The sequence below is a fragment of the Thunnus albacares genome, chromosome 2 (genome assembly GCF_914725855.1).
Source record: "Thunnus albacares chromosome 2, fThuAlb1.1, whole genome shotgun sequence".
In the NCBI taxonomy this organism is placed as follows: Eukaryota; Metazoa; Chordata; class Actinopteri; order Scombriformes; family Scombridae; genus Thunnus; species Thunnus albacares.
Window position 1 is genome coordinate 1438641 of NC_058107.1, and position 27759 is coordinate 1466399.

Below are 27759 nucleotides of genomic sequence, written 5' to 3' on the forward strand. Positions count from 1 at the left end.
TTTAAGGCCTTGTGAGAACTCCTGTGCAGTCAGTTTCAAAAGTTTAGATTTGAACATATTTTGTACATTGCATGCTAACATACAGTAGATTGCATGCATATCGTTATTTATGGACAGCCCTGGAAACATTAGAGTAAAATGTAAACCCAATGACCCTGACGTGGCTTTTGTCTATTCCTGCAAAGCACACACCGTGAGCCCTGCAGTGCATAATGCAACATTGTCATATAAATGTTGTTGGAGCCCCAAACAAACCCTGATGAAATCTGTTTCTACAGGCTGACTTCAGAAGTCAGTTGTTAACCCACATTTGTTCATTTTCATCCCACAAACTTAAAAGTATTTCGAGTTTCCTTTGAATTTTATGGTGAAAAAAGGTTTCTGAAACAGCATTTAAACCATTATGGTCAATTAGTCTGCAGGTGTCCACCAAAACCATTTATTCTTTAAGAAGAACTACACGTAATGTCGGCTTGAGTTTGAAGACGACATTTTATTTTCAAAAAAAGCCTACGTTACAAACGGAAGGTATGAAGTTAAAAAGTTGAGTTGCATTATGGGAAATGTGGGATCAGCATCTTTGCTTGCCCCACAGGTACGACACAGTTAGGATATCTCAGCCTCTGCTGCTTCCATTTTGACCTTTCTTTTTTTAAGAGACCTCAAACTTTATGAAAGTGTAATACTTAATCATTGGAGTGCTCTTTAAATATCATATGTATTACTCCTCATGTAAACAATGTGATCAGTAAGTCGCATTAAGGCTCCACAGTAGAAGAAAAACTGTGCTGTGCATCTCATTCACTTCTGCTGGACTCTTCTGATTAATACACAGCGGTGGAGAACTGGCTGTGCATAAATTATGTCCAGATACAAACTACAAAAAAACAACAATAGGGTTGTCATGGCGCCGGTGTAGGTCAGTTCAGTAGCATCAGAGAAGTCTCTTTACTGCCATAGACTCTCTACATACTCTGTAGCTCATGAGTCAGTTCAGTTAGGAATGTGTTAGATTTTTGTTTTGTCAAATTTATCAAACAGCAATAAAAGTGTAATTATTCTGTTTTTGATTGAGATTTTTTTCCAGATGCTTCTGGTCTTAGGACCTCTAGTTACATGAGAGCAGATGACCAGATGATATCATTACTCATACCTAAACAACAAATTAGCAATGAACTTTAGTAACCAAGTTGTACTTTGACTAGACCACAAGGAGACCAAATACCACAATATCACAATATCAGAATAACTAAAATCCTCGCTGTTGTCTTGTGTTATATCATGACAGTATACTGATACAATGGATATCTCTAAAGTAAATCATCTGTTATGTTTGTGAAAAGGCTCTATTCATCCAGCTCCTCTTTTTGCCACATGGTGACAATAAAACACAATTTTGTTATTTGCCATCAGCCATTAAAGCTGCACTAATCTGTATTTTATATATATATATATATATATATATATATATATATATATATATATATATATATATATATATATATATATATATATAAACAATGGATCAAATGACTGTGTGTAATGTGAAAGTTATCACTTGTAGTATTATCACCCAACAGTGCACTTCCTCTTAGCTCTACAGAGCATTTTAGCATCTTTCAGTTCATTGTTTTGGTTTTACAACCTGCAAATTTACAGCTTTGGTTGAGTCTCATCACTCTGATCAACTTTGCTTCAAGCTAAGGGACAGTTATAAAAAACAGATAAACCTGCCTCACACTACTTTGGGAACACCAGACAGCTGACAGACAAAACTAGCAGCTAGCTTGTGAACCTAGCGGAGCATTTAGCAGCTAAAGAGTCAGATATTTAGATATTTTTCTCGGGAGTTGGTGGAGACCAAGACAGAGCTAAAAGGAAAGTGATATAGACCTTATATTGGTAAGGTGGATAGAAACACAACTTAAACTGAATGTTAATGTCATCCTGTGTCTGCTGGATGTAAAAATACACGACTGTTTGCTAACACGTTAGCTATAATACCAGTTAATGCTGCTTTAAAGTAAAAGAAGCATAACATTTCACCCTGTTTTAACACTTTGGTCATTGTAGTGTGCACAGTTTGACACAGTGGCTAAAAATCTATTTTTAAAGGAAACATTTGGCACTTAAAATGTATTCACAGTGAATTTAGAAACTCCACTTGTTCACAGCCTCGTTGCCCAAGAACTGAGGATTATTGACATGACCGCAGGAGGGTGTGTTGTGTTTCCTGAAAGGGTTTGATCTGATTTATGATAAAACACTATCAGGCTTCTCCTCCCCTGTGATTAAGACGCAGTGATCAGTTTAGGTAACGCCAAACCAGAAGAAGAAAAACCCCAGCTGTGGTTTGGTTTCTGCAGAGCTGTAAGGCTGCTGCAGGTGTTGCAGGTCGCTATCTGCTGACGCTCGGCCACACTGGTGAATCATGAAGCATCAGCCGTCTATTTCTGTGCCCACTCACTGGCTCTGCTGCAGTCATCATCCAGCAGGCCAGTCATTACACAGCAACTAATGCTATTACCTTCTGCTCTCTCCAGCTCGCCATCATCCAATCTGTTGATTTAATATGCAACATGCATCCTCAATCTCATGCCACACTGTTATAAAAGAAGACAATTTATACTCATATATACATTTTTATCCTTTAAATGTCCATGTTGTCATTTTGTTTTGCATTGTAATGTCCCATAGTGCTCCATGTTTTAGATCTATACATACTGCACTGTCAATACTTTGCTTTCACTCCTTGTTTTTCTATTTTCTTTGATCTATGATCTTATCATATCTTCTATGATCTTTATTATTTGAATCTTTAAAAAAAAATGAATAAATCTCATGGAAAAAAAAAATCCATGTATTTAATGTTTGCCCAAGAATTTTGTTTTATTTGATTTTTTCTGGACGGAAACAGTTCAGCATGGTACACTAAAAATTCTCAAGTGATACCAAGTTAGCAGAAGTAGTGACAGCAAAACAATAACAGCAATAATCAAATAGTAATGGCAAAATTTCACAGAATTGCACTGGAAAATTGTGAGGAATAAACTCACTAACAAACATGTATATTTTCTCACCAATATGCAGTAAAAATATAGCTTTAATATCCAGACATGAGGTAAAAATCTAAGAGGCATTTTGGTGTCATCAATGTGAAACTTACATGAAAACAAAGTATAAGAAAAAAAAAAAGTTATGTTTTTATGAAAACAGAATTGCTTACATATAGATACATCACCAGCACCAGCAGTATCAGTCTATGGTTTACACTATGAAGCGTGAACTATATTTGCTGTCAGCTGGTGCATACCGCCACCAGCTGGTTATGAGTTGCAACTACAACACAGACGTAAATAAACAGACACACCGTCATGAGACACATCCATAAATAGGCACAGTAACCTGACAAATAAGCTGCAGGTTCTTTATAAAGTCATTATGCAAAGCTTTTTACATCATGACGCAGCAAGTGTTACATACTACGTCTATTTCTTTCATCTTTATTTTTTACATAATATTTTGCTGGGTAATGTGGATCCATGTACTATACTTAACAGTACATGTGGAGCCCTAAACCAGCAGGCACTGACTGAAGATTAAGTACAATGGCAGTAAAATTGACCTATTTTTAAATAGTCTTTGGTGTAAACTGCAAATCCTGATAATATATTATATTAATTAAACACCTTTGGTACAGACCTACAACAGGTTTCATTTCAATGCACTTGTCCAGCACTTTGGATAAAGAGGTTGAAGCACCTTCACTTTGACTAATCGATGAATCCAATAATTGTCTTTATACATTCTTTTACATCTCTTTAAAGTGACCCAATAGTCACGTTTCCTGACATTAAAACAGAGATGAAATCAATAATTGATTGACTGAGTAGTCAAACGACTACTGGAAATCTACTCATCGTTCAAGTCATTTTTCAAGCAAAAAATCCAAATATTCTCTATTTCCAGCTTCTCAAATGTAACAATTAGCTTTTTTTCTTTGATTTACAAGACCGTGGAGTGAATACTCTGGAGTGTTGGTTGGACAAAACAAGACATCTGAAGATGTCACCGACAAAATAAATCAGCAAATTAATCAATAATGAGAATAATGGATAGTTGAAGCCCTCATTTTATTATTGATTAATGTGACGATTGTTTTTTTTGTTAATTGTTTGGTCTATTTCCAAAGAGCGTAAGGTGACAACTTCAAATTCCTTGTTTTATTCCACCAACTGTCCAAAACTGAAAAATATTCAATTTATGATATTAAAGAGACGACAGCAGCATTTTCTCACATTTGAGGAGGATTTCTGCTTGTGGAATAACTTAAACCAGCAGATATACTCACAGTTCCATGAAACAGGTAGTCTACAATTTGTGAGCAGTTTAATTTGAGTGATGTTACCTTTTCTTATAGTTTTATTTGAAGAGATTTTAGCTACTTAAGAATTAATCGTTTATCAAACTTTTTTTTGTCAATTAACTAAGCAATTAATGAACTCTTTAAAGTGACCCATTTGTTAAGTTCCCTGATATTGATCAGATCTAATTTCCTGTCCAACCCTTGAATACATCTCTCCATAATTACCAATCACCCTTTAACCTGAACAGCTATACTTCCACTCTGATGGCTGAGTCTCTAATGGCTTTGTTCCTTTACAAAAGTGTCCTTTTTTATTTTTTCCAACCTTGTTTCAGGCTCTCATGCTTGTCCTAACTGTGAAGCACTTAGTGCTGTAGTATATAGCAGCTAGTATGGCCTTGTGAGAAGTCCTGCCAAGCATGCAGCAGTTGTGACGGATTAAATCCGTTAACAAGGACCAGTTTGGCAAAAGTGCACCTGTCATACTTCAGGTTTTGGATTTCGAACAGGTTCCTCAGGGTCAGCAGACTTCTGGAGTACACCGGCCGGACGCCGAGCACGTTCAGACACAACCCCACGTAGACATCCTCAAGAGGGATCATCCGGACAAACCTGGATGCCCAGGAGATTCTGGCGGCCAGGTCTGTGGAGAAGACATACCCAGCTCCTGACACATACGGGGGGAAGCTGTCCTCAGGGTACAGCTCCTCTGTTATTTGCCATTTGCTGTTGCTGTCCCTCCTGGGTTTTCCATCGCCGATCACTGATCCTGTGATGTAGCCCTGCCGAGGGGAGCTACTCAGCCGCCTGATGAGGTAGAAGACGTTCACAAAAATGTCAGCATCCACCTTCATGGTGTAGGAGGCGTTGGGGCAGTGGGTCGCCAGCCAGTTCATCATCATCATGGTTTTGATTGTCAGATTCTTGTAACTGTCCACAAAGTTCATCTGGATGATGTCTGCGTGTTTCCTACTCTCCTCCTCCAGCTTCTCCTGGATGCCTGATACTTGCCCCCCCTCAGGGAGACCCACATAGAACAGAGTTAGAGTGTCCTGAGCTGGAGCACCCCATGTTTTCCTGATGGCCTCCCTCGCTGCAGCCTCCGGAGGGGCAACCGGGACCATAAAAACCAGGAAGGGGCTTCTGTCTTTGCATACTGCAGGCTGATTGAGAATATACTTGTAGGTTTCAGGGGACAGGACCCTGTACTCCTCGTCAGGGAGGGGACTCGGCTTTGGGCGGTGTTTACTAAATGTTACTCTACTTACTAAGACCTGAGCAGACAGGACAAGCACAGCAGAAACGGCGAGTAACTTCACTAACCTCCAGGAGAAAGTTATCCTCATTGCCTCAGAGTCTCCTGTTCAGTCCTGGTTTAAGTCCGAAATGAAACCAAGAAATCCAGGAAGTCACGTTGTCACGTTGTTTTCTTATCGCAGAGCAGCAGCAGCGGCCACTCCCAGCAGGGCGAACCAGGAAATATAAATCAGCCTGCCGAAGACCGTGGATCCATGCCGGAGACTGCCGACCGAGCGAGGGGCAGGTCTGCCCGGCGTGTGCGCTGCTATCAGAGGCTTCACTGTGATTGGGGGATTGTACTGTACATGTTTATAATAGAAGGCGTGCCCGTCAGATTATTATTCCCCTGCAAAAAAAAGTCACTAGATATAATTACAATGACATTTTTTAATGATTGATTTTATGGTGATATCATAATTAAATAATAAGAATAAAATAATAACAATATTAGTCATTAGTATCATTATAACATGTTCAATTTGAGTGGAATAAGTGTGTGTGTGTGTGTGTGTGTGTGTGTGTGTGTGTGTGTGTGTGTGTGTGTGTGTGTGTTGATAGCCAATCACAACTGTTGTTATTGTTATTGTGTTATTGCTGAATGTCTGTTAACAAATAACATTTTTCTGTCTTGAAATATACCAAAAGGTTGTATACAGTCAAATCAGATTGAAAGGAATTTAAGGTTAAATGAGACAATACTTGGAAGCATAAAAACTATTTAAAATAAAATATAAAAACCTGCATTCTGATTTTTGGCCACTTGGTGGCAGCAGATACATGTAGTGAACACAACATGACCTCATCAGCTTTTAAGTTGACATGTTGAAACAGTTGCTTATTTCCACATCCAGCAGTTACGGAGCAACATTGTCATTCATGTGGAGTCGTGTTTCTGTCCACCTGGTAAATCTAAGTCCAATAATCTCTCTCTTTTAGCTCTGTTTTTGCTCTCGACCATTTCCTGAGAGGAATATCTGGCTCTTTAGCCGCTTTAAGGAAAGCCAGGTACAGGCAAGAAGGAAAATATATCCATGGAGGAATAGATACAATAACAGGAGCTGTAAGAGTAGCAAGAACAAATGGAGAAAGGGCTCTGTCCAGTGTCCAAAGATATACTATGAAGGCAATTAAAGAAGTCATTCTATTACTCTTTTAAATCACTTTTTGTTGTTGAATGTCTACAGTATGTCCTCCAACCATGTTGACTTCATTGTATTCAGTAGTCAATTTACTGAAAACTGTGAATCAACTAAATGTACATATGGATGCAATTTGGATTCAACAGAAATATCTCAATAAATATGTTTGTGATGATAAGTGTTAATGCTAAAGTGTTATCAATACAAGTGTCAAGATACTCAGGGGCCCCAGAAGCCCCATATTCACTGCATGTCAAATTGTTTTTTGGGGGGGAATTGCAAGTTTGTTATTAATGTTATGTATTATTTAATGTATGCACCACTAACATACCTGCACTATTATTACCTGATCCTGTGGCCCTGTGCTTAAATCTATTTTTAAGTATATATATATATATATGTAATTTTTTTAAGATCCCCTCCAGACATGTTTTAAGATGTATATAAAATACTGTATTTTAAATAATAATTGTGTCTGATATGGTTTTTCCACAAAAAAGATCTATTAAAATCCTTAAAATTACATCTTCTCCCTCATTAAAAATTCCAAAATCTATGAATATGCACAGATATTTCATGTCAGAAGTTGAACTGCTTCACAGAGGACGTCTTTTACTTCACTGTAAAGTTAATTCTCAGTGTTTGTTCACTGGAGGCTTCAAGTTTCCACATCACACACTTACTTATGTAAATTGAACGTTGGACCAGGATTGACTTCCAAATTATTTGTGAACACAGAGAAACTGCGCAGTGAAGCTCAAACATCCAACTGTAGGAGCAAGAAGGAAAACACATAGATACATATATATATATATACACACATATATTTTTGAGTGTATACATATTTTGGTTTATATTGTGCTAACAAGTTCCATCCACATCAACAGGGACCCACTGACACAACCCAACACTTCAACGTCTAAGCAGGTGCTGATTCCTTGTGACTTGAAGAGTCAACTGAGCTGAGGAAGACCATAAGATGTGGTTGAAAGCTCCAGAAAAAGCTTGTAAGTTAAGTTTTTATTTGTCCGGTTTTCTGTGTATCAAAAAATAAGACACCTGAACATCTTCCTTTTAAACAAACTGTTTTATTGTAATACAGTTTACAGAGAAACACCTGTTGTTCACCCAGTTATAAACAATCAAAACAATAAAAACAAACTTAATTTAAACAGGCATTCTCTAGAGGGTCAGTGGTTTAGTATCCTGCCAGAGCAGGGGACGGGGAGGGTTGGGATTGGGTGGGGTTGAAAACAGTTACTAGCTCTCTAATTTTGGCCTGTCCAAACACTAGTTTCATCAACATAATCATAGTGACCTTACTATGTCCACTGGAATTCATATGGAGTTGGCCTTTTTTATGTTCTGAGCATCAACATCTTTTGTGTCAACAACACATAACATTCTCTTGTTCCACATATACTGTATGTACTGTATTCACATTTTGCAAAAAAAGAAAGAAAGAAAATGTAATCACCGCATTTCATTATATACTGAATAATAGGTCCTGCCTCGGATTCATCGAACAAACAAAACAAATGAAAACACATCAGCTTTTCTTTTCTCTGTTCTTTTAGCTTTTTAAAACACAATACTGTGGCTGTAGCATGATGCCTTCAGGGGCTCACATAATGAATGGAAAACACTGCCATCCACATGGACATGGGATGTGGTGGGTAAAAATACTTTTCCATAAGATTTTTTTTTTCTCTTTTCATTTCCATCTCTATCACTTCAGATGTTGGCTTGTGTTGAGGGAGATGAGGGAACCCGGGGAGGATAAAGTGACACTGAGACGAGTTAAGTTGCACAAAGACAAACAAATGGCAAGTTAGATGGAGATATCTGACATCTGAGCAGTGCCATCTGAGAAATATCCCTTTTCAAATCTTTCAATCAGATGTATACATGTACAGTACTGTACAGGGAATAGGATTTCTATGATAATCCAGTTGGATTATCACTGTATTATTGGTTTTTAGGCCCTAAATAAGACCACATTGTACTATAAATAGCCTGTCCTTTCTGTGAAACCCCAAAACTAAACGTGGCTTGGGTGTGAAATAGGGAATTGTATTAATTACTGTACACAACATAATGCCCAAGCTGCACACACGCCTCTCCACAAATGCTGCAAGACAAGAGATCAGGATCATAATCAGGTGTGATGGAGTTGTTTTTGCTCTCTTTGGTGCGTGAGTAGAATCTGTGTGGGCTTGGTTTAAGTCCAGTTTGTAACATGCACTTCAATTTCCGCACTAGCAGCATTTCCACAACCGCATCACAGGAGAGAGGGGGGCAGGGAGTGGAGGCTGATCTGTGAGCAAATGGGAGGAAAGATGGTGTGTTGGTCTGCGCGGAGACAGCAGGGCTCTTGGCAGTGGCTTTGGTCGCTGCAGGGTGGGAGGGTGGGTGGGGTTGTGGGAGTCCAGATGGTTTATGGGGAGTCCAGACAGAATAGTAGCAGAGTTGTTGTTGTTGGTGGCGGTGGAGCGTTTATGATCGTTTCCTCCTTCCTTCCAGGTTTCTGAAGTTGGATGGTCGAATCTTCATCTCGGCAAACTCGATTGAGTGCTCGTGGCCTTTCCAGTGGAACCAGTTCACGCCCTGGAGTAGAGGATGTAGACAGATGATGTTAGTCAGTCAAAAGAGACGTACTGTAAATAGTCAAGTCACATATAATGTAGAGATGTCCCAACCCAAACCTAAGGATCAATATCAGGGCCAATCGGTATGGGCAAAGATAAACCTTTGTTTTGTTTTGTCCACCTCAGCCTGTTGTTGCAGCGCTGCTCTTTTTACAAACATTTTGCTGCGCATATGAGCATAAACTAGTTTGTGAGTGTCCACAGGTGAAGTGACATAATATTTTACTCAAGATGATGACAACTCTTGTTACCATATGAGCAATAAAACCTTGCAAGTAAAAAGATGCAAAAACGTCTGTTGAACAAGCAGAAACTTGTAGAAAAAATATACTTATATAATAAATATATTTGAAACTGCTTTGCCCACAGTCTTTTACCTACACTGGTATGTTTTAGTGTGCTTGTTACACTAACAGCAAGTTGTTATGAACAAGCTAAAACAATCTTATAGACTCTCTGGCTGAAATGATAGCTTCTGTTGGCAGAATTTCAGTAGTAGGGGAAGGATTACAGGACAGTATGAATGAGTGATTGTGACTGATTTCAGTGTTCTTCACTATTTTACTTCAACCAGTGTTTTGATGTCCGAAATATTATTTTTATTTTATTGAGATTTTAGATTTGTTTTTGGGGAGATATCAAGTCTGTAAAGTCAGTGTTCTATTGAAAGTTTAAATAAGTTGTAATCCTTCTCTAAACTTACTCTGTAACACCCATAAGTGTATTGCTAAAGTACTGGACCGATAAGGAGTATCAATAAGAGTATCGATAAAATCCGAATACACATTCCTAATTAGCAAAGATCATTGTAGCCTACAAAACATTCATCTAGCAGCATTGTTAGTTGGGGCTGGCCATCGCCTTTGTTGGTCAAAAAGACAAAGGTTGCAGCCAGCAGGTCATATCATATCAGCTGTCACTAATGAACATTAATCCTGTGAGTAACTTGATGACAGACCAAAATAACATTTGGCTGTTGTTGTGTGCTCTCTGCAGCTGCTGTCGTCAACCAAAGATCTTTTTGGAGGGAAGATACTTCAGTCTGTCTAAAATGCATGAGTACAGTTAAAAAAACTAGTGGCTAGCTAATTGCACACACACACACACACACACACACAACTACAAATATGAAGCCAACATACCAAAGCATGTTATTAAACTTCATCAAAAGGAAAAATCTGTCTCACAACTACACCAACAACAGCCACATTCTACAAGGTGTACACCTGTATAGTTGCGTTCATCTCATACATGCTTGTTGCCATTTTCTGTAGCTATATTTCACAGTTGTTGCTAGCTAGGTAGCTAGTTATGTAGGAAAATGACAAAGTTAGCATTCCTAAGACACAGGAACCAGGATAGGAATACCCTCAAGGACTCCTAGAAACCTGTGAACTTCCCCTCAGAATCCTCTCAAGGACTCAAGAGCCTCATCAAGGACCATTGTAAGCCTGTTAGTTGCCCCTAAGACCCCATCAAACTCAGTTGAACCCTGTTTAGCAATTCTCAAACACCCTCTCAGGAACTCAAAATCCCCCCAAGGACTCAATGAACCCTGCTAGGGATCCCCAGGGGCCCCTCAAAGACCTTAATTTAAGAATCACTCTTCATTCTCATAAAAATTCAGTACAGTACCTTGCTGTGACTGTTATCTCCATATCGTCCCATGAGGTTGACGCGGTGGCAGTTTTTATACCAGAAGGCGCCCTTATAGGACAGGGCACAGTTGGTGACAGCGATGTCATTGTCGTGGTCGTAAGTGGAGAATGGACGACCATGGTGGTAGGTCATAGAGTCACCTACAAAGACACAACAGGAGGAGAGTTAAGTAAGTCACATGTGGTAGTTTAAGAAAATACTGAAAGACTGGATTTGGTCTTTTGATGGGGTTTGTTGACAGTAAGAAATACGTAGAATAACTCTGGCTTTATCCTTCCAGGTGTGTTGACCTCAGTGTATATGTGTGGCTGCGGGCTACAGAGTCAACTTTACCTGCCGTTCCACTGTATCCTCCTACGTGGACCTTGTAGCGTGTCCGAGGTTCAGAAACGGAGAACTTGTCGTACTGAGCGTAGGCTGTTTCTCCCTTATCTCTCAGGTCGACTCGCAGCTCATATTGACCTCCAGCTGTGATCTTATGCAGGTTGGACAGACCTGAGTGAGAGATGAGATTATTCAGCTTGCAGGGCACCAACCAGGAAGTTTTTAGAGGACAAAAATGCTGATGGTGACGGCTTTGACAAGATGAGATTCTTATAAGATTTGACACTATTTAATATAAATATATAATGATAATGTTTGATGGGTGATCACACAATATGCAACAATGGATTACACTGAAAACACTGGATGCTATCCAATTGTGTATAAATTACCTTAATTACTCACTAAGCATATTGATATATGATGACATCTTAATATTCTGTGGAATACTGTGCTGTGTCTTCAGGACAAAGTTGACCAATCTCAATTTTACCAATATATTCTGTCCATGTCAACAAGATTCAATTGGTGAAATTCAGATTGGTCAACTTTGTCCTGAAGATCTGTGTGTGCCACCTTTTTACCTTCAGGACACTGGAACTATGTGACTTTGGTTCGGCACCACAAACATACGAAGGCACATCCTCTCAAAGATCTAATGAATACTATATCATGTTTCATGTTTATTAGAAATTACCCAGCCAGAATTCATCATTCATGTCCCCGAAGCCAGCAGTGTAATTCTTCCAGTTGCGGAAGAACTCCAGTCTTCCACTCTGGCGTCTGAGGAAAATCTGCAAACAAAAAAGCAACAACAGATAAATGATATGAGATTCTGTCGAGCCCCAGACATTCCCACTGCGAATTAGTAAAACGTGAAAAGGTATAACAATCAACACTTTTATAAAAGGGTTTGCAAAGGACAATTATATTCCCATAGAAGCCAAAGACTCTGTCCCGTATAATATATGTCCAGATAAACCAGTGACTTACGATCCATCCACCTCCGTCTGTGCTCATGTCGCAGTAGACCTGGAGGGGCTGGCTCTCATCTCCACCCAGATAGATGGTGTACAGGCCTGACGAGGTGTCGCCATTCAGCAGAGCCTGGGAGCAGTCCTTGGGGTGTTTGTACAGAACACCAGCTACACACACAAACACACACAAAACACATGATGCAATGGAATAAAGTGGACAAGACAGACTTCAAGTTTTGTACCAGTACACAAAAAATACATAAACTGCTAATATGGATCTTTACTCCAAGCTGAGACTTGAGTCTGAGTTTTGTGAAAATACCAAACTCAGGAAAATGCCACTTCTCTGCTGCACAATGACAGAGCCTCTGTCAGAGTTTACTTAGTTAAGGAGTTGTGAATATAAATTAGGGGAATTAATAGTTGTAAAATTCCCCTACTGAATTCTATTTGATACTATTCGAGATATCTTCCAACAGCCCACCAGGGGTGCAACCTGCCACGTGTATTAATCCACTCACTGGTGGTGAAGACAGTGGTGATGACTCTGCTTCTCTTGGGACCAGCGATGGCTTGCAGCTTGACTGAGTACTCTGTGGAGGCGCTGAGCTGAGCCATGTTATAGGAGACAGCAGTGGGACTCAGGACCACCTCCTGAGGGAGGAAACAAGTCAAACCACCAGTTAGAGCAATTAATTGTGTTGATGTACTGTAGATTACAGGTAAAATTAAAAATCTGATATTTCTCAGTCAATGTGTCTACTTCAGTATCTGCCTGAGTCCTGGTGTCCACTCACCCGGACAGTGCCATCTGCAGACTCAAAGCTGAGGATGTACCCGGTGATGTCAGCGCGAGGCGGCCTCCAGGTCAGCATGCTGGTCTCCGTCTGGATGTTACTGGCTGCCAGGTCCTGAGGGGCATCCACATCTGAACACACAACAGCTGTCAGCAGCTAGATATCTGGAAGTCTTCATCTAGTTCATCCACTGTATTACAAGTTTATTAGACTTCAATTGTATTTCAACTAGTGAAGCTATCAATTCAGGTTTCTGGAAACAAACAGATCAACTTGTAGGCAGTGATTGAAAACAAAGACTTTGGTCAGTGCCATGAGTCGAAAGCTCACCGGTGGTAAACTCAGTTGTAGTGGCTGCGCTCTTGGCCAAGTCTCTCACAGCGTAGACCTTCACGGTGTAGTGTGTGGCTGGTGTCAGAGAGCCCATCTCAAACTCCACCACGTTTCCTGACACACGCTCCATCACTGGAGCCACTGTGAGACACATACAAGCAGCTCTTCTTTTATTAAATGCTGAATATTTGCTGGTCATGTTTTCTAACTCTATTATTACCACTAGAGAAAACACAATTTTTTTAACATTTCAACCAATTCTTTGCACTAAAAAGTAATCCACATTCATTTAAAAGCAGTAAAAACATTTAAATAATTGTTTTTTAACATCTGTATTGTATGTTGTGGGTTTATATATATTACCTGGTGTATACACTACATACCTGAGTCTGCACTGTAGGTGATGACGTAGCCATCAACAGTAGCGATGGCGGGCTGCCAGAGCAACAGAGCTTCAGTGTCTGTGATGTTGACTGCAGTCAGACCGCGGGGTTTATCCAGAGCTGTAACACACACACAGGCAAATTATTGCTGTACCACAAAACCGAAGAATCCAGACGGAATATACATCTTTCTATCTAGTTTAAGATAACGATTATGTTTGTGTGTGCATTCTAGTTGTCGTCCCATATGTGTCTTACCTGTGGTGACGCTGTCAGACCCAGGCTCACTCTCCCTTTGACCCTTGAGAGCAACAACAGTGACCTCGTAGGTGACCCCGGGCGTCAGGTTGGACAGCACAGTCTGAGACTCAGAGCCGTCCACAGTCAGAGTCTTAGCGTTTCCTGAGTCCAAACAACGCATAACATTTGGATGAACAAACTTGAGATATCAGAAGTTTGGCTGAAGTGGTTTTTGTTTCACTATTAACCTGATGATATAAATCACATGCTATAGAAATATGCACCGATCAGTCAAAACATTAAAACCACTGACAGGCGAAGTGAATAACATTGATTATCTCATTAAAATGGCACCTGTCAAGGGGCGGGATACATTAGGTGACAAGTGAACAGTCTTTTAAGTTGATGTGTTGGAAGCAGGAAAAATGGGCAAGTGTGAGGATCTGAACGACTTTGACAAGGGGCAAATTCGGGCACCCGAGGCTCATTGATGCACATGGGAAGTGAAGGCTAGCCCATCTGGTCTGATCCCACAGAAGAGCTACTGTAGCACAAATAGCTGAAAAAGTTAATGCTGGCTCTATGACAGACAGGTGTCAGAACACACAGTGCATTGTAGCTTGCTGCGTTTGGGGCTAAACATTGTTACAGACCAAGTACACCCCTTCATGGCAACAGTATTCCCTGATGGCAGTGGCCTCTTTCATAATGCACCCTGCCACCATGCAAAAATTGTTCAAGAATGGTTTAAGGAACGTGACAAAGAGTTCAAGGTGTTGCCTTGGCCTCCAAACTCCCCAGATCTCAATCTGATCGAGTTCGGATCCCTGGAGGCCCCCAACTCACAGGACTTAAAGGATCTGCTGCTAACTTCTCGCCGCCAGATACCAGAGGACCCCTTCAGAGGTCTTTTGGAGTCCATGCATCGACGGGTCAGAGCTGTTTTGGTGGCACAAGGGGGAGCTACACAATAGTAGGCAGGTGGTTTTAATGTTATGGCTGATCAGTGTATACAGCAATCATATTTAATTATAGAAATCCAATTAATTTTCATTACACTGTAGGAATTTTCTGTAGAAAGCTGTTTTTGTTTTGTTTTTTAAATGCTAATATATAAAAAGACTATTATACAATAAAAGATACAATTTCAAACTGACAACTACCTCTCAGTGCTGCAATAAATAGAGGTAACTATAACAAGTCACTAGGGGGCAGAATCAGTCTATCATTGGATCAGCATCATAGAGGATTTCACTCGTCGATGGTGCAGCAGTGATAGAGCAGTGAGAATTTTCATATTGCCTATAATGTCATTAATAATCTGGAATATAGAGCAATGTTAGTTTCAAATTGATCACACAGGAAAAATCTGTTCACTGGGAGAAATCTAAGAGCTGGATCTTAAAATTTCATTTTCTCAATATCATGGATGGAAACCTGGAGCCCTGAGCTTGTTTAATAATAAAGGGTTAATGATGAGAAATGTTTGTTTTGGGTTTTTCCTCCAGTTTAGATCAACTTTGGGGAATTTTCTTGAATTGAGTGATATGACACACAGCACATGGCCAGATCAGAATACAATTCCAACACAATGACACTGACCTCCATGAGCGGGCACATAAGTGACCCGGTAGCTGTCCACCCGAGCTCTTGGAACCACCCAGTGAACGGTGGCAGATGTGTCGGTGACATCAGAGAAGCGAATGCCCTTGGGTGATCCCAGGTCTGGCACAAAGAAGACAGAAACCGCACGTAGGGACAAAAAACAGAAGATTTAGTCAATATGTGCTCTGCTTTCTTAGACTGGTGAGGACTGGAAAACAGAACAGTATGTGTGTCACTGAACATCAGCAAATGGACTGAATCAACATTTTCTCTGCATTAGCAAACTTCTCTATCCCACATCATTAAGTAGCAGACAAGAAAAGACACACACAAATTCTGTTATTGTATCCAGGTCAGATCCACCACTGAAAGGCACTCGTTTTAGAACAGAGCGAAAGAGAGAGTGTGTGTAATAGAGAGCAAGGCAGACAGACAAAGGGGACCTGGGGAGGCTCGGGCTCACGGAGAGACCCTTTCCAGCAACAGCCAGCCACAGTATCTTGCGTGACAGACCTGAGGAGATTAACTTGCCCCCATTTCATGGAGATACAAAAGTGAAACATGCGCCACGCAACCCAAGAGTAAAGCCTTACCCCCAGGGAGGACAGGGGACACAGCCATACACACCCGTTCTATGGGACAGACAACTGCCCCCCTGTTCCCTTTACAAAGAGAGACACTGACACATGGGGCCAGCCAGTCAAAGAAAACATTTGGTGGGACAACCGGACGGAGACGACACTACGAAAGCAGCAGAGTAAAGAGGCTGAGTAAATGTCCTGAGTGGAGGTTGGCTGATTTCTAAAGGCCCTTTCTGATACTTTCAGGTTGAAGAAGCTATGTTAATATGCTAATTTTGTGTCAATATTCAGCTTCTTTATTTATTTTTTTTTTCACCAACAAGAATATTCATTAAAAAGTGGAAAACCATCCAAAAGCTTTTAGGGATGGAATATAAAATTCTTCATTAAAACTGGGATGATACTTCAATACTAACACATCAGACTGGCCAAGACCTGTTTTTAATAGAAGGCTGATATTAGTGAACCCATATATCATTCTGATTCAGCAGCAGTCTGACGCGTTGAGAGAAGCAGCCTGTAAGCCACCATGTGGTCCGTTTGAACCCGGAGTGTGTGTTGTTGGATGCTGCTGTAGACTTTGGTTTTGATGATGAATGGCACGCTGCCGCTATCTGCTGGAACCACTCAGGAGCATTAACAGATAGACACTGAACACCCCAACACACAGCTGCAACACAAGGCACACAACGCAACCAAAGCTGGTCCTGATCATTATTGTTAAAATTGATTATTTTCTACAGAAAACCTTTTTCAATTTGTCAAATTGCAGCGTCGAGTGCCTTGTGAATGCCATGACACTTTGTGATCAGGTTAATAGACAAAAACATCTGTGATATACAAGACAAATGTTAGAACGCAGGTATTAATGACCATGTTTTCATGCTGTTACCATAAAGGACAAAACTGACAACACCGACTACGCTGACAAGACAAGTCCCGAATTCCAGATCTGATTTCCCATCTCCATCCTTTCACCATATACCTGTTCTCACCCCCTCCATTACAGACTTGGAGCGTCTTCCCAAAATGAGCCCAAAGATTTCAATTTTGTACTCCGTGTCCTCAGTGAGATCTGTCATTGCTGTGCTTCGCTCCTCGCCACCCAGCACCAGCTCTTGTGATTGGCCTGGGCCCTCAGCCTGGCTGACCATTATGACGAACGTGTCGAAGGCGTCCTCTTCAGCCTCCCAGGCCAGCCTAAAGCTCTCAGGGGTGATGTCGGAGACTAGGAGAGCCTGCACCTCTGGTTCGGCCTCTGAGTGACAGGGGAAAGTCAGTTTTCCTCCTCTGTGAAACTTAAGAGTGCTTTGACATTTGAAGAACATGGCAGCGAAAGAGAGTGTATCAGTCTATGTTCAAATGCCAGCATTGGTTATATGGAAACCCAGCAGTCAACAAACAAAGGGCCTGAGATTGCAGAGCAGAAAGAGAAGAGTTTTTCCTCAATGTAGTGAAAAACAGAGAAGAAAGAAATGAACTTCAGGCAACAGGGGTAAAAACTATCCATTTGCATTGTACTGAACAGACCTATCACAGCCACTGTGGTTAGTAATTAGTCAATGATTTTAGCGAAAGAATGCATTAATCTGACCAATGACCAATCACTTTTATTCAAAATTCAAACTACTGTTTTGTACTTTAGCGGGCCGTTCCTTTGTCAGACCCACTGCGTGCACTGTTGTCCTATCAATAAATTAAGCTATAGTCATTCTCTCTGCTAACGCAAAAATAGTGAAAACTAGTGAGCTATACTGATGGAATAATGAAAAAGATACCAAGCATATCTTGGCCATCCTATCAGTATTGAGAGGAAGCTTTTTGGATACAACATCACAGAATAAGGAGTCTGTCTTTGTAAAAACCTTGTAAAAATGCAACTAGCTAAGTAATGTTAGCTAGGCATAGCAACTAAAAACTAAACAGTTTTAGTGTAATTCTCCTAAAAATTTTACAACAGGCTACATATGTGTTAATTAGACTAAGTACACGTTAGTTTGAATTTGTCAGAACTTGATCATTTTGGTTTTTGAAATGACAGGTCAATATGATCCTAACTCATTTTTACACAACTCCTACAGATTTAAAAGGAAAAAAAGCTTGTCAAACAACAGCTGCCTCTCTCAAAATAGTGCTCAAATACAGTACAGTGCAGATATTAACGACTGCATGTGCATACAGATGGAAGTGTGTGCAATGTGGGGCTGTAAAAGCTGGTAGTTAAGCAGTCATTAGCAGCAGCTAATAATGGCAGTGATAGGAAGAGAGGCTGAGAGACAGCAGGAGTCTACAGCTGCTGGAGAAAAAGCTCTGTTTCTCCAGAGGATGAGTCCGCTGCAGCTAATTAGCCGGAGAAACTTCCGGTCGCAGCACAGATGGATACATGGACCGGACAGAGCTTTTAGAGCAGCCTGGATAGAAGCAGATATAAGTGGGCTCAGAAAAGCCTACAATAAAGCCTAGCGCCAGTGCTCATTAAAACACTACACCAAATGTGAGGGTCTCAGGGGTCCTTGAACCAGCCTGAAACCCTTTTTTTTATTGTGAGGAAAAACGCATGAGGCATTTGTTGTGAGAAGAAGCAGTGGAAATGAGAAGCAGAGCAGACAAATCCCAGGGAGCTGTCACTCTTCATTAGCCGCCGGGCAGCTTTAACTGGTCAGTGGAAGAGAGGGAGGGCCACATCCATCAGCTAACATGTGCTAGCTCACTACTGATTTCACCCTCTAACCACCACCACTTTTACCCTTCTACCCCATATCCCTCCACACCCCCCAAGACCTGAGGGAACACAATCCCCGCTCACAAAAGGGAGCCTGTTATTGCAGGAGGTATGCAGCGGCGCCAGCTAACCTGCTGAAAAGGGGGTCTGCAAGCAGAAGCCCGGTGCTGGTTCCAGTCTCATCTGATAACTTTACACGAGCAGCTAGTGGTGATATGAATCACAACTGAGCCGAGCTTGTTCTGGGCGCTGTCCACATCTCTTTGTGGTTCCATCAATCATTTGTTGTATAAAACACTCTCTCGGTTAATCAAAGTTTCCTCACTCCCTTTTCAGTGGAGGACTTTATTTTCCCCGCGACGTCCTCCTCCACCCAGCTGACGATGACCACCGTGCATAACATAATCAAATTAGTCAGCGCCTGCATTCACAACTTGGAATGTTTTATGGATTAAGTGATGCTAATGAAAAATGTTAAGATGGTTTCACCAGTCATTAGCATGCAGACAATAGGCCTTGTTGAGCGCCTGCCATATTCTGCGTGGCCCCAGAAGCCCCTGGCACCCTAGCACCAGAGCCCAGGGGCAGTGGCAGCATGAGAATGAAGAACGGTCCAGGCTTGGGGGAACTGGGGATGCATACAGACGAGAGGCCTCACACAAAGTGACAAAAGCGCCTCAGGGTTTTTTTTTTCCCCTCTGTCAGTCCACCCATCTTTCTTTCACTTGACTGATCCTCATCAGTAAAATGCTGAATGATAATGCTGACATAAAAAAAAATTGTCAACCAACCCGAAACTGGTTATTTTTGACCCTGTAGTCTAGACAAAATGTTTTTACATGGTATGGATGTTAGTCCTCAAAAGGTATTTTGTTGTGGTTATGCTTTATTTGAAAAGGTGCTCTGGCACCATTACAAGGCGTCATTAGCAGATTTAGGTTTCACTGTTTACAGCCCACTTATTAGGCACATAGTGCAATTCACAGCATGTTAATCACTGATAATGACTGTGATTGGTGTAGTGGGTGGGTAAACCAGCGCACCTGTTGTGCCCCAGTTAAACAGTCCACTGACCTTTTTTTTATGTGTTTTTTGCTTGTTCACATAACAGACCAGGTGCTGTTTCAGGCTGGACTCGTACCAACAGGCAGACTGACAGCTTAAAGGTGGATCAAACACAGCTCTGTGGCTGGGCTGATATAAATTGAATGGGTTTTTGTGTGGGTGATGCGGCGTGAGTGTTAGCCCATTTCACAATCCCTGCATCAAAGGCAGGGATACGTGCATGATGGATGGCTGATGAGGGGGTGTTGTTTGGGGATTTGGATTGTGCACACCGCCTGAATGGCAAGGAGACGTTTGTTTACCCCGTGAAGAATAACCTCCACCACAGTGGCTGATAGGTAGATTGTCTTTATATACCCTCTTTTTGAAATGTACTTCCAACGCTGAAGGTAAACAGTTTGTGCTCAGAATATGGAAGCTGAGTTGTTGCCTTAAAATATGTTAATAAAGATGAATGAAAAAAGCTATCCTCATCTGTACAGGTCCAGTATTAAGAAGGTTTCAGTCTCTAAGATATTCATATTAAGGTCTTTGTGATCACATACAAGAAATGCCACACTTGTTTAATCATTTCGCCTCCAATTATTGTGTTTCCACTTTCGCAGGATCACTTTTTTTCTAGAATATTCTTAAATTAATTGAACTTCTGTTGAAGTCGATGAAAGTGACATTTTTTGAGGTTTTGAGTGCTAATTAAAGTCTGACAGTGCAAAAACAAACATGAACAAGTGCTTCAATAACACCCATCAGAGTCAATTTAACAATTAAAGACAGTGCTGAACACACCAGAGAAACACCACAGCTGCAAGTAACTGTCATTTGGAAAGTCCACACAGATGAACACTGGTTAATTCACAGTGTGCAGCAGAAGAAGAAGGAAGCAAAGGAAAGAGCGAGGCCCCAGCGTTGACGGCGTTGATACCTGTGATAGTGTCTGCAAACACGGGGTCTAAGAAGGCCCCCCTGTACATCCCGTACAGATTGGCCCTGTACCAGGTGCTGGGCATGAGGCCAGAGATGGCGAGGCTGCGCGCATCGGCGGCCACCGTGTGGTTTTGCCACTCAGTGCCCGTCTCTGCGTCGGTAACCTCGATCAGAAAGGCCTCAAACGCCTCGTCCTCAGAAGACCAGGACAGGGTGAAGCTGTCCCATGACACGTCGGTGATGGTGATGTTATTCACCACGGGTTTCTCCTCCTCTGGGTGATGACAAACATATCAACATGGAGTTACAGGACTGGGACAGACATAAAGAATGAATGTGGAAGGTTAGACCAATATAGCTTTTCAAAGCCGATACTGGACTTTTGGGCCTGAAAATCTGAAGCACTGGGCCATGAGATTGGAGATGGACAGCGATGACAGACACCAGTTTTTTAAACAAAATCCAGTATTGGCTCCTTATATTGGTGTAACCTTCTGAACACAATCATACACACATCCAGAAACGCTTGCTCTTGTGAAGGATGTACAACATGAAACATATAAAACAAACGGAGATTGAGCTTTTGCTCAACAGTGGATGACTCTTTCTTGACAACAGCTGCAAAAAATGGGTTGACATTGATTATCTCTCATTTGTATTTCAATCATTTCATTTTGCTGTCAGGAGAAAAAAAAGAGTAAAAGGCCTTCACTTTGTCTGGTGTGGAAATCTTCCCTTATTTCCACTACAAAAGGCCAGAGGGAACAAACAGCCTCATTATCAATGGCTGCCTACGGCCATCTCCTCTATATTACCACATAAGTGGGAAGACTTGAAGATAGAAAGCAGCAGGCAGACATGCTGATGCAGCTTGTGCGCATTAATGGCTGTGAATGAGCCATTAACATTTGAAGGTGCAGCGTAGCCCGGCCAGTGTGGCAGAAGTACGCCGTCCACTTCAAACCTATGGGGAGGCCATGCAGAGCCTCGTGCAGCAGCCTGCAATCGAGTCCATTGTGTGTGCAAGCATTAGATTAGAAAGAGACAGAGATAGATGGCACAGGTAAACATCAAGGCTCCCATTATTCTCTTTTCACTACGTGGCAGAGTGGAGAGCAAATGGGATGGAAAAAAATAGGTATGTGATGGGATGGGGGGGGGGGGGGGGGGGGGCATTTACTGGAATCAGCTGATCATTGCTCATGAGAGCTCACGTGAACAAGGAAAACATGACATGTCTAATGAGTTTCTGGCCCTGCAGGAGGATTTGAGTCATCATTGTGTTCATATCTATAAACTTTTCTCCTGAAGTTGCAACAAAGTTTCTCTGATCTGAGACCTGAACTTGAAAAATTAATCTAGCTAAAATTCTTTTGAAGAGACCTCTTACATTATTGATGTAATTCTCTCTTATCTAGCAGCGTCTTGCCTGGTCGATGGACTTTGTTTTATTAGCCCAGGTTTAGCAATGTCCACCTCTGAGACTTCAGCTTCTGTGCTGATACAATGGAGGTAAGTGGAATTCAGTTTGTGGTATATACAATCTTTAAAAAATACAGCAGCAAACTCTCTTTTGAAGGCTTAACTCTCAGAGAACGAGGTCAAAATCTGACCAAATTAAACCAAAACTGTCTACATGGCTGGACACAGCTAGGGATAATAATATTTTTTTGTAATTTGAGTGAACAAACCCTTTAAGCGCCTCAGTTCTGGTTGTCACATGCAGTTGAAGACGTGCGCCATGACTAAATCAAATGGTCCCCTGAGATATCAAGTCATCAGTCTGATATCTACCATTTGATATGCACTCATTCGTATCATACTACGAGCGTTACAAGCCGCTAACCAAAGCAGTGTTGATATCTTTGAACACTGCAGCACAGATCATGTCAGTGCATGCAGGACAACGATCTTGCTTTTTTTCATGCTTACTGTTCTCCATTTTTTTCTGCAGAGAACCAGCTGCTCATGCACGATCATGTGAAGTAAAACACCCCAGTGGATTGCAATAGATGCATAAATTGACCATTGTATTTCCAGTGGTCATAGATCTTTAAGACAGCTCTGATGCTTTCTCTCAGGTCTCTCAGCGTAACACTCTCCTGGCTTTGATTTAACTCTGTGTGTTTCAACAATATAATGTACGATGGCAGTCCAACATGTTTGAGCAATTATTGGGCATTGAATGCTGGGACTACCGCTTAAGTCATTATCATTTCCACGTCTGTTGTCATTGTTCCCTCAGCGTGACTCAACCACTCTGTGATTCTCTTCCAGTCAGCTGATTAGTGTTAATTATGATAATCCTGGCTTTTGTTTCCTGTTTTAATTACACTGGTTCGTTTCAATGTCTTCCATTCCGCTCCTAAAAGTAACTGGATTTCTAGAAGCACATTTTGGTTTGGTACTGCCTCTCAGCAGGTCACTCCAGTGGCTCCTCTGAGACACTCGAAATCAAATTCTTGTAATCCTTGCTATGATTGTCAGGCACAAGTAGAGCCCCCCCCCCCTCCCCAACCTCCCTCCAACCCTCGTCTCACCTCCGCCCCTCCCCTTTCCTTCAATCCCTCCTGTAAAACGAATGTGATCTGTGTTTGCGCTACGTGTCTGGAGACGATAAAGGCTGCGGATCGGCCTGAGCTGTGGATTAGAGAGCTGCTGATTTCGGAGACAATGTTTTAACAGGAGTCCCAGCATGTGGCCTTTTATCTGACAGACCCACAGTTCATCGTGGTCAAATCGCACAAAACCAGAGGGGAGCGGGGCTCACGCCAACAATTATCACATGAATGAACATTGTGCAAGGCAAACACCTCCCACACACGCACACACACACCCTCAGGTTCACTCTATCTCAGTCTTTTTAGGCTCTCAATCATATGCGCCACACATGAGCACGCAGACAAGTGGACATAAAGAGTAGACACATGCACTCACCCACCCACGTCCACACACACACACACACACACACACAGAAGTCTGTATTCTGTTCTTCTTGGCAGCGTACAGTCCAAAAAAATGTAACAAAAGTTATTCCGAAGCTCACCAACTTTTCCCTCATGCCATATTGATTTTTGCCCGTAGTCATGCATTTAATGGGCATTCGTTGCATAACTAGAAGATTTACTTGTGAAATGTTTGGCTTGGAGGCACCCTGACCGCAGCACGAAAAATATGCCACAATCACCTCATTTGTCTTTCCTTGTTTTGGTTATTAAAAAAACAGGGGAAAAAAGAAAAATAATCCCACATGCCATAAATGAGTCTTGGGGGAGGAGGGGTAGAGACAGACTGACTTACATTGAGAAGCTAACAATGAATTCAATTCATTGCCTCGGTTTGGCTGCAGTAGTGAGGGACAAAAAATGATCCTATGGTTAATGAGAACTTCTCTTATTCTCTAACCCTGCACCACCAGCTCGAAATCTCATGGAAACAGTCTGCTATATTCAGAGGAGCCTCTGTCTCAGACACATTTTGCAGATACTGAATATCCTGCAGCTCTTAGCTAAGTTGTAGTTACTAATATAATCAAAAGGAAGTCAGTCCACCCATATGATTAAAAAAAAGATCCCTCTTACTTCTAGTGGTATCTAGTCATGCAGAAAGTTTTGTTTTTATCTGCCCAAATTTTGAGCTATTTTTACATGACAATGCATTCAAAAGGAATTGCAGTGAATTCTGGACCACAGTGCTCAGGAGTAATGGTGATTATGGTAGCACTGTCTATGAGATTTTAGATGCCACCACAATGCAATCAAATTGAAAAGCTTTAATTTATGGAGCTCACAGTGTTGAAAAATGAAAAGAACTCCACAAAAAGCTAAAAACTACATGTGTTTTATTGCCTTATGAAATTGACATGGCATATATGTTAGCAAATAGTAATTTCATAGTTACACAACCATCACACACAGGGCAACTTTAGCATTTATTGCACTGTGTGACAGCTGGCAAAGTCCAATATTCACGCTCCCTTTATCTGTGTTTTGGTCTCCACCAACTCCTGACAAAAATATCTGGCTCTTTAGCTGCTAAAATGCTCCAAAATGTTCAGAAGCTAGTACGTAACTTTGTCTGTCTGCTGTTCGGTGCTGGGCAGGTATTGTACACTGGGTTTATCAGAGCTTTGTAACTGAAAACAGCTGCTGAGGAGAGCGCTGAGACTGATCTTAAACAGTACAGTTGTCGACCAAAAAACCAAAACAATGAGCTAAAAGAGGATAAAATGCATTACATCAAATTACACACAGTCAATTGACCCATTGTTTATATAAAAATAATGAATAGTGCAACTTTTAATAAAGGAAACTGCAACCTTTCTTATTCAGGAATTTATTCTCAAAGGCTTCTCCTTGATCACCTCATTTTTACGTCACTTTGGACAAGAACGTTTGCCAAATTAATAAATGTCTTTCTAAAAAGATTGTCCTTATTAATCTAGATAATCCACAGGACACACTGTTGACACTTTTCTTTGGGACCATTTCTTCATCAGGGAACAGTTCCATTGAAAACTGCCAACAGTAAGGTATTTGGGTTTTCCAGGGCAGAGTGTCTGGAAATCCCAAACTATCTGCATGGCTACTCGACATAAGTGAGGAAATAAATATTTTGGGTGAAGCAACCCTTTAAGATGAAGGACTTTGTGAAGTACGCACATTGACTTGCAAGGGCTGAGATTATGGGAAAAATACCTCTGACTGAAATCTTATCTGGGTAACAATAATAATGATGTGAAATGACTGGAATAAATGGCATCATAACTATAAACATCCAAACATTTGTACAGGTTTTGTCCTTCAACCTTACTGGATATACTGCTGCTTAAACTCCAGATTTCCTCTGTCCTCCACTGTTTCCTAACAGACATTTCCGACACTGACAACTCCTAAACAAGGCACTAAGACTGAGTCAGGAACATTTAAAGCTTGAAAGTGAGTTTTTTGCAGCACTGACCTGTGGGTGCTGAGATGGTGGCTGGTGCGCTGGTCCTGCGGCCCCTCTCAGCGATGATGCTGATGGTGTACAGCATGCCGGGTGTCAGGCCTCTCAGGGTGTGAGACTCAGAGCTGCCGGGGATCACTTCCTCAGCCCTGTGGCCATCGGCGGAAACGTAGACCAGCCTGTAGGAGTCCATTTTGGCTAGGGGGCGCTTCCACTCCAGGATCATGGTGGTCTCTGTCACCTCTACAACGGTCAAGTCTTTGGGAGCATCCAAGGCTGATGAATCAGAGCGGAGGAGAGGTTGATTCTTCAGAGCAATGTGTCCCAGCGAGCAAATAAGACAAAACTTTTAACCTTTGCAGATTAATATGTTTTGCTACTTGATGATAGTGTTCAATAAATACAATATAAATTTATGAAAACATGAATGTTGCCTTTCTAAACAGCAAGTGGAAAAATCTTTTTGCACACATGAAGTGATCAGGGTTTGCTTTAAATACAGAGAGGAAAAACTGTGTAGGCAGCATGAGTAGCAGAAGCAACCATGACAGAAGAGTAGTACACTAGTCGTCACACAAGACAAGACAACATGACATTGGACATAACATTTCACTGAGCAGATATTCTGGAAAAATAAAGTTCAGTGGAAACTACACCTGAACAATGAGCTCCTAACACCACAGAGGAACATCAAGTATAGAGCTGGAGCCAGTGGATGATTAGCCCAGATTAGCATAAAGACTGGAAACAATGGGGAACAGCGAGCCTGGCTCGGTCCAAAGTTAAAAAATCTGCCTACCGACACCTTTACAGCTCAATATTTTTTGCTGGACTGTCACTGCCTGATCTGGACCGGAGGGACCAGCCCTAGAAATGGAATTGTCCATGCATGACTGAGTCCCTGACTGAGTGATGAAGTTACACCATTGGTCGGACGACTGAGTATTGGAGTTTCCGCGTTGGCCGTTGCTCTTTCAGAATGATTCAACGCGAACAGTTTTCTCTTACGTTCTGAGAGGGCGTTTACAGTTCTTCCACAGTCATGTCTGCAGGCACTCAGCCTCTCAGCGGGACTGAGCACAGCCCCCAAAATAAGTTTTAAAAACACACATTTACCGACCGAAGCATCTCACACAGAGGCTCCGACACTGAGAGCACCAACCAGCAGAAGGTCCACGGACAAAGTTGCATTTCACATGTGCATACTAGTAAACAGGGTGCTGTAGAACTGTTAATATGTCAGTTTAGTTTTAATATTTTGTTCAGGTGTGGAAGTAACCATTTAGATTTCCAACATGTTGTCAGTTATCCAAATAATGCCTATTTGTGTCGTGTGATGTTTTCATGAGAAGAGGCTCTTTGCACCGTCTTCCTGTCATTTTCCACATGTTACATGTGTCCAGTATCTTTTCAAAATGAAGCACTTCCGTGTTCATGGTAAATAAAATAAAAGCAATATAACCAGTACATTTACAAATGCAAACACACGTGAAACACACTGTACTGGGTCCATTTACACTCAGCATTAATGATTAACTTGATAGTTACTGCATTAAAACTATTTTCTGGTTGTGGGTAAGTGAAATAACATAAAAAACATATTTAAAAAAATAGCTTAAATCTTCTTATAACAGCACAATATTGTCTACATCCAAAATCTGGTGCAATGCATGTTAAGCATTTTTAATGTTTTTCTTATGTGTACAGCACCTTGAGTTACAACTACTGTATGAAAACTGCTATGCAAACA

The 27759-nt window shown here is 41.3% G+C and overlaps 2 protein-coding genes and 1 long non-coding RNA gene across 5 annotated transcripts in view; 1 reads left to right on the forward strand and 2 right to left on the reverse strand.

Annotated features, from left to right (window-relative positions):
- Positions 1-4112: 4112 nt before the first annotated feature.
- b3galt8 (beta-1,3-galactosyltransferase 8) lies at positions 4113-6023 on the reverse strand. Its single transcript, XM_044362300.1, has one exon. It carries the CDS (start codon positions 5710-5712, stop codon positions 4732-4734), a length of 981 nt encoding a protein of 326 aa, XP_044218235.1. The 5' UTR covers positions 5713-6023; the 3' UTR covers positions 4113-4731.
- A 559-nt stretch (positions 6024-6582) lies between these two features.
- LOC122989451 lies at positions 6583-9409 on the forward strand. Its single transcript, XR_006405071.1, has 3 exons — positions 6583-6670; positions 7692-7811; positions 9328-9409. It is a non-coding gene; the product is annotated as an uncharacterized LOC122989451 (long non-coding RNA).
- The window catches only part of tncb (tenascin Cb), a 46682-nt gene continuing 26804 nt past the window's right edge, over positions 7882-27759 (reverse strand). Inside the window, exons 10-23 of one of the 3 annotated variants that reach the window (XM_044362126.1) lie at positions 26022-26285; positions 21061-21336; positions 17337-17609; positions 15768-15890; positions 14184-14327; positions 13926-14045; positions 13540-13683; positions 13210-13340; positions 12934-13066; positions 12429-12580; positions 12133-12229; positions 11445-11606; positions 11088-11251; positions 7882-9411 (exon numbers count right to left, since the gene is read on the reverse strand). In XM_044362126.1, coding sequence (XP_044218061.1) covers positions 9301-9411; positions 11088-11251; positions 11445-11606; positions 12133-12229; positions 12429-12580; positions 12934-13066; positions 13210-13340; positions 13540-13683; positions 13926-14045; positions 14184-14327; positions 15768-15890; positions 17337-17609; positions 21061-21336; positions 26022-26285 — 2294 coding nt within the window. In that variant the 3' untranslated portion in view covers positions 7882-9300. The remainder of the gene's footprint in view (positions 9412-11087; positions 11252-11444; positions 11607-12132; positions 12230-12428; positions 12581-12933; positions 13067-13209; positions 13341-13539; positions 13684-13925; positions 14046-14183; positions 14328-15767; positions 15891-17336; positions 17610-21060; positions 21337-26021; positions 26286-27759) is intronic. The other 2 variants (XM_044362134.1, XM_044362143.1) reach the window with 2 other exon arrangements.